This window comes from Cebus imitator, unplaced genomic scaffold, assembly GCF_001604975.1.
Source record: "Cebus imitator isolate Cc_AM_T3 unplaced genomic scaffold, Cebus_imitator-1.0 Scaffold729, whole genome shotgun sequence".
In the NCBI taxonomy this organism is placed as follows: Eukaryota; Metazoa; Chordata; class Mammalia; order Primates; family Cebidae; genus Cebus; species Cebus imitator.
The window spans coordinates 542,072-548,521 of NW_016108044.1; the positions used below are offsets into that span (position 1 = coordinate 542,072).

At 55.4% G+C, this 6,450-nt stretch overlaps 1 protein-coding gene across 3 annotated transcripts; it reads left to right on the forward strand.

Moving 5' to 3' along the window:
- Positions 1-260: 260 nt before the first annotated feature.
- On the forward strand, positions 261-6,220 carry CDIPT (CDP-diacylglycerol--inositol 3-phosphatidyltransferase). 3 transcript variants are annotated; one of them, XM_017519160.2, is made up of 6 exons: positions 261-1,189; positions 1,284-1,418; positions 3,340-3,493; positions 3,934-4,015; positions 5,041-5,122; positions 5,230-6,220. In XM_017519160.2, exons 1-6 carry the CDS (start codon positions 1,147-1,149, stop codon positions 5,373-5,375), a joined length of 642 nt encoding a protein of 213 aa, XP_017374649.1. In that variant the 5' UTR covers positions 261-1,146; the 3' UTR covers positions 5,376-6,220. The 3 variants fall into 3 exon arrangements, with proteins under 3 accessions (XP_017374649.1, XP_017374650.1, XP_037591038.1); XM_017519161.2 differs by having other exon boundaries at positions 1,369-1,418; XM_037735110.1 differs by lacking the exon at positions 261-1,189 and having other exon boundaries at positions 1,291-1,418; positions 3,326-3,493.
- Positions 6,221-6,450: the final 230 nt, after the last annotated feature.

Below are 6,450 nucleotides of genomic sequence, written 5' to 3' on the forward strand. Positions count from 1 at the left end.
TGGCAGATGGGTGGCAACCTTGGGCTACTCGGCAGAAGGGGAGACGGGAGGCCTAAGGACCTCTGGTATAGGTCGCGGAGGACAGGGAATGGGAGATGGGGAGGAAGGCTGGAAAAGGGGGAGCCGGCTCCGTGTTGCTACCGGCCGCTATAAACCCTCGGGATCTGCGGAGGCTCCGCAGCCTCGTTGCTAGGAGATCAGGGGTTCTAGAACTAAAGACAGAGACATTTCCTAGCGCGCCCCGTTTGGTCCTCCAGCCTCCCCTCCATACCCCTCCAGCTGCCTCCTTGGGGGCAGTGACCCCAAAAACCAGAGGATTGAGAAGCTTGAGAGGATGACGTAGGGGTGGAGCCTGCGACCTAATCCTCCCACCACAAGGGGCAAGCGAGAAGCAACCCGGCGGCAGGGCGATCTGGAGCCTCTCTAGCCACCTGGAGCCTGAGAGAGCAAAGGCGGCTGGAGACTTAGGGGGCGGGGAGAACAGTGCGGGCTGCACCAAAACTCCTGACTTCTCGGGCGTGCAAAGACTCAGGAGGGGGGAATTTTATCGCTTTATCGTTGTCTCAGGAAGTTACATCCTCCTCAAAAGAAAAATCAGAGATTTTTACTGGCCTCCTTCTCTTTTGTGCTTTCCTTTTCCTTCCCTACCTTTGCTCGACGTCGATAATTCCTTCCTCCGTCTCCCCTTCTGCCTTTTGGTACGAGCCAAGGGAGAGGGGCGGAGGGAAGAAAGGGAAGAGGAAGCAGACAGGTCTTAAAGGGGCCACAACTATTTCTTAAAGCCTTTTTTTCCTCTCTCCAATTTTGCCACGACTGGCCCGGAGGACGAGGTTCCCGGAAGCCCCGCGCATCTGGAGCAGCGGTGACCGCAGCTGGAGGCGGGAGCGTCTGCGGGGCGGGCGGAGGCTAGGGGGCTGCAGGTCAGAAGGGCGGGCTGCGCGCGCCCCCTGCGCCCGGCTAGCCTTGGGGCCGACCCGTGCTCCCGACTGCTGCCGGCTTCAGCATCTGGGGCCGGGTGAGGGCGGCGGGGTCCAGGGCGCAAGTGGCTCGGTCTATGCTCCGGGCCGGAGGCTGAGGCCGCGCGGCGAGGCCAGGACAGCGCTGGCATCTCCAGCGCGGTCCCGGGGCGGCAAGGGGGGCGCCGCGATGTCAGAGGAAAATATCTTCTTGTTCGTGCCCAACCTCATCGGTGAGTGCTGCCCGGTGCCCCGGATCGGACGGGAGGGCCAGGGGCCTTGGCGGGCTCCCTGATCCCGCCCTGTCTCCCCGCGTCCTATTCCAAGGTTATGCCCGGATTATCTTCGCCATCATTTCTTTCTACTTCATGCCCTGCTGCCCCCTCACGGCCTCTTCCTTCTACCTGCTCAGCGGCCTGCTGGACGCTTTCGATGGACACGCTGCTCGCGCTCTTAATCAAGGTGACAGACACCCCTCCCAGCCAGCCTTGGGGCCCAACAACCCCCTGCCCCGTTCCCCTGCCTCCTTGGGACCTCAGGGTCAGAGGGCTGTCATTCTCATCTCTGAAAAAAGCAGAACAGGATGGTCTGAGGTTTTTGTTTTGTTTTTTGTTTTTGAGACAGGGTCTCGCTCTGTCATTTAGGCTGGAGTGCAATGGCGCGATCATGGCCCTCTGCAGCACCCATCTCCTGGACTCAAGTAATCCTCCCACCTCAGCTTCCTGAATAGCTGAGACAACAGGCACTTGCCACCACACCTGGCTAATTTTTAAACTTGTGTAGAGACTGGGTCTTGCAGTGTCGCCCAGACTGGTCTCCAGCTCCTGGCCTCAAGCGATCTTCCTGCCTTGCTCCCAAAGTGCTGCGCCCAGCAAGAATGGACTGATTTTGTAGCAAAAAGGATTTAAGCTAGCTCTTGAGAACTCACTGCTTGTGAGAAGTGTGGATCAGCAAGACATGACATGGCCGTGGTGCTGCTGAAGATATCTCTGAATACAAGTCCATTTAATCAGTCACAGTGGCTCACGCCTGTAATCCCAGCACTTTGGGAGGCGGAGGCAGGTGGATCACGAGGTCAGGAGTTCGAGACCAGCCTGGCCAACATGGTGAAACCCCGTCTCTACTAAAAATACAAAAATTTGCCAGGCATGGTGGCCTGTAATTCCAGCTACTCAGGAGGTTGAGGCAGGAGAATCTCTTGAACCCAAGAGGCAGAGGTTGCAGTGAGCTGAGATTGCGCCACTGCACTCTAGCCAGGGCAACAGAGGGAGACTCCATCTCAGGGGTGGGGGTGGGGGTGGGGGGTGGGGGGTGGGAGTCCATTCAACAGGCGTTTACTGGAGGCCTACTGTGTGCCCTGCATAAGCAGTTGGGTCCAGAAGGCATGTGTAGAGGGAGGATGGAGAAGGAAGGGTGATGGCTTCTAGAGGGTTGACAAATTTTTTCTTTTTTTTTTTTGAGATGGAGTTTCTCTCATGTTACCCAGGCTGGAGTGCAGTGGCGCGATCTTGGCTCACCGCAACCTCCGCCTCCTGGGTTCAGGCAATTCTCCTGCCTCAGCCTCCTGAGTAGCTGGGATTACAGGCACGCACCACCATGCCCGGCTAATTTTTTTTTTTGTATTTTTAGTAGAGACGGGGTTTCACCGTGTTGACCAGGATGGTCTCGATCTCTTGACCTCGTGATCCACCCGCCTCGGCCTCCCAAAGTGCTGGGATTACAGGCTTGAGCCACCGCGCCCGGCCTCTTTTTGTTTTTTGAGAGAGTCTCATTCTACTGCCCAGGCTGGAGTGCTGTGGTGCAATCTTGGTTCACTGCAACCTCCACCTCCTGGGTTCAAGTGGTTCTCCTGACTCAGCCTCCTGAGTATCTGGGATTATAGGCACACACCACCACACCCGGCAAATTTTTTGTATTTTTAGTAGAGACGGGGTTTCACCATGCTGGCCAGGCTTGAGCTCCTGACCATGTGATCTGCCCACCTCAGCCTCCCAAAGTGCTGGGATTACAGGCATGGGCCACCACACCTGGCTAATTTTTTAATCTGTTCTCCAGACCCACTTCTAAGGCTTCTCCTGAGGCATCAAGTTTCTTGGTCTAGCCCTGGAGTCTTGGTTCTGGGGCTGATGAGTTGCAGACACAGCTTTCCTTTCTCCTACCCTGTTCCCTCCACTCTCAGGCCTTCTTAGTCCATGTCATGGTGACCTTTGCCCACTGACCTCACACAGAGCCTGTTTTCCAGCCTGTGTTCCTCCCCAGGCTGGTGGACACTTTGAGTCTTCACTTACACCCTGGATCAGAGTGATAAACCAAATATGGGCACTTGTCCTGCGTCCACTGTACCCTAACAGCCCCTGCCCATTTAATAGCCCCTATCTTCCAGGAACCCGGTTTGGGGCCATGCTGGACATGCTGACGGACCGCTGCTCCACCATGTGCCTGTTGGTCAACCTGGCCCTGCTTTACCCTCGGGCCACGCTGTTCTTCCAGCTCAGCATGAGTTTGGATGTGGCTAGTCACTGGCTGCACCTTCACAGGTGTGTGGCGATTCTGGGGGCCTTGGCCAGTTGGAGACACTACAGTGGGGCGGGGGAGCCTAGATGGAAGGGTGTCTGGGATGGCATTAGGCGTCCTGGGAGGGGTCCTTTTTAGCTCCGCTTTGTCGAAGGGCCCCAGGCAAACCTGTCTTAGAATCAGCTTCAGCCATGTTTACAGTTGCATTAAGCAATTCTTAGGACTCTTCCAGCTGGATATTTTAGGATTCCAAATAGGTGACAGCTTGCAGAAAGGGGCATGGGGGCTTTTGAATGTGGCATTTAAAGCCTGATTCTACCCTCAGATAGCTAACTGTGGCTTTGGGCAGGATACTGGTCCTTAGCCATGCCCAGTTTTCCACCCATACAATAGGGGCTAACGTGATGATCAGATGCAGGGTAGTGGTCATAAAGCTCGGGGGTTCTCCTGTTTTCTCCCCAAGTTCTGTGGTCCGAGGCAGTGAGAGTCACAAGATGATCGACCTGTCTGGGAATCCAGTGCTTCGGATCTACTACACCTCAAGGGTGAGTGTTTCCTACACGCCCCACCCCTCATACTCTTGGCTGTGGGAAGTCCTGGGCTGAACCCTGGCCCTAGGCTAGGAGAAGGCACAGAGCAGGGTCTGCCCAGTCCCTCCAGGAGGAGGGGCTGTAAGCTTAAGCGTGGAGGAAGAGAATTGGTTGTGGGGGTGCCTGTGTGAATTACTCCAGGGAGCAAGTATGAGGCCTGCGGAAGAGGAGGGAGTGAGAGGCGGGAGGGAGATAAAGCCAGAGAGGTCTGCAGGACTGGACTGTGGACTTGATTCCAGGAACACAGGCAGCCTCTGAAAGGATTTTTAAAAAGCTAAGTAATGGCTGGGTGTGGTGGCTCACGCCTGTAATCCCAGTGCTTTGGGAGGCGGAGGTGGGAGGATTGCTTGACAAGGTCAGGAGTTTGAGACCAGCCTAGGCCACAAAGTGAGACTGTTTCCACACACACACAAAAATCGAATTAGCTTAGCCAGGCACAGTGGTGCACGCCTATCGTCTCTACTTAAGGTGGAAGGATCGAGTGAAACCAAGAGGTTTTTTTTTTTTTTGAGAGACATGCTGTGTCACTCAGGCTGGAGTTCAGTGGCACGTTATTGGCTGACTGCATCCTTCATCTGCTGGGTTCAAGCAATTCTTGTGCCTCAGCCTTCGAGTGGCTGGGACTATAGGCGCACACCACCACGCTCAGCTAATTTTTTGTATTTTTAGTAGAGAGGGTTTTCGCCACGTGGCCAGGCTGGTCTCAAACTCCTGACCTCAGGTGATCTGCCTGCCCCAGCCTCCCAAAGTGCTGGGATTACAGGCGTGAGCCACTGCGCCCAGCTGAAACCGGGAGTTTTGAGGCTGCAGTGCTATGATCATACCACTGCATTCCAGCCTGGATGACAGAGCGAGACCCTGTCTCTAAAAAAGAAAAAAAAAAGAAGCAATATGCTGAGATCGTACTCTCCTTAGTGCTGGGGGACGGGGGTGGCACACGCCTGCCTCTTGGTAACTTAGCCTGTTTGCTGTGTGTGCAGCCTGTCCTGTTCACCTTGTGTGCTGGGAATGAGCTCTTCTACTGCCTCCTCTACCTGCTCCATTTCTCTGAGGGACCTTTAGGTAGGAGATGAGGGGCTGGGCAGAAGGATGGGAGGGGGCTCTGGCCTGCCCAGGGAGACGAAGGCCCCCTCCTTCGGTCCCCGAACTTCCCTGCTGCCTTCCTGCAGTTGGCTCCGTGGGGCTGTTCCGGATGGGCCTCTGGGTCACTGCCCCCATCGCCTTGCTGAAGTCACTCATCAGCCTCGTCCACCTGGTCACAGCTGCCCGCAACATGGCTGCCCTGGACGCAGCAGACCGTGCCAAGAAGAAGTGACGCTGGAGCCCCCAGTCCTGGCTGCCGACCTGCCCTGGGAGTCTCGCTGTGCCACACGGCTCCCCACCCCCTGCCAGGAGGTCCCAGTCTCACGCCTTCCTCATGTGTTGTCCTACCTGCTGGGATGGGGGTCAGCCTCTCTTTAGTGACGTCACGTACTCTGGGATCTTGAGGACTGGGCCCACCCCTGGGATCCCCAGGGAGGATACGCAGGAGGCCCCATCCGTATAGGCGGTGCTCCTGGGGTGCCAGGACCAGGTACTGTCACACCCTGCCGGCTCAGCCCTGGAGTGTGAGATGCTAGGGATGCTTGAGTGAGGGAGATGGTATGGGGACTGGGTTTCCCAAAAGCAGGGGAATCAGACCTCTGCCCCCAGCCAGAGCAAGCCTGGGGCACCATGCTCGGGAGGGAAGAATCCGTCCACAGCCTTCCCCTTTGTTGGCGCCTCTGTCTTGCCTACCTTGGTCCTGGAAGCCTTGATTATAAAGGCGGGAACTTCACTATTCGACTTGCTTACTTTCAGACATTCTTGGCTCAGGGCCTGGGTTGAGGGAGCTTCAGGAAGGATGTCCATCTGGGTGCTTTTCCTCCAATTTGCTGGCTGGCTTCTCCATCTGTCCACAGTGACCTCAGAGAGAGGCCACTCACGCTCATGCGTTGTCCCCACCGCCCACTTGTTTCATGTCACTGTCCACATGTATTTATATTCTTGATATTTTCTACCCTCACTAGAATGTAAACTCCATGAAGGCAGACTTTTCTCGTTCCCTTCTCTATCTCTAGAATAAGACCAACCTGAACCTGGCATATAGTAGCTGCTTAATAAATATTCATCTGTCAATTAGTTGGTTTGTCAGAACGTGTCCTTAGACCACCTGTAGAATATTTCTATTTCTCTTTTTTTGTTGTTTTCTTTTTTTTAGAGACAGAGTCCTACTCTGTCACTCAGGCCAGTGGTATAGTCCTAGCTCACTGCAGCTCCAAACTCCTGGCCTTCAAGTCATCCTCCGGCCTTAGCCTCCCAAAGTGCTATTATTACAGGCCTGAGCCACTGAGCCTGGCTGGATATTTCTT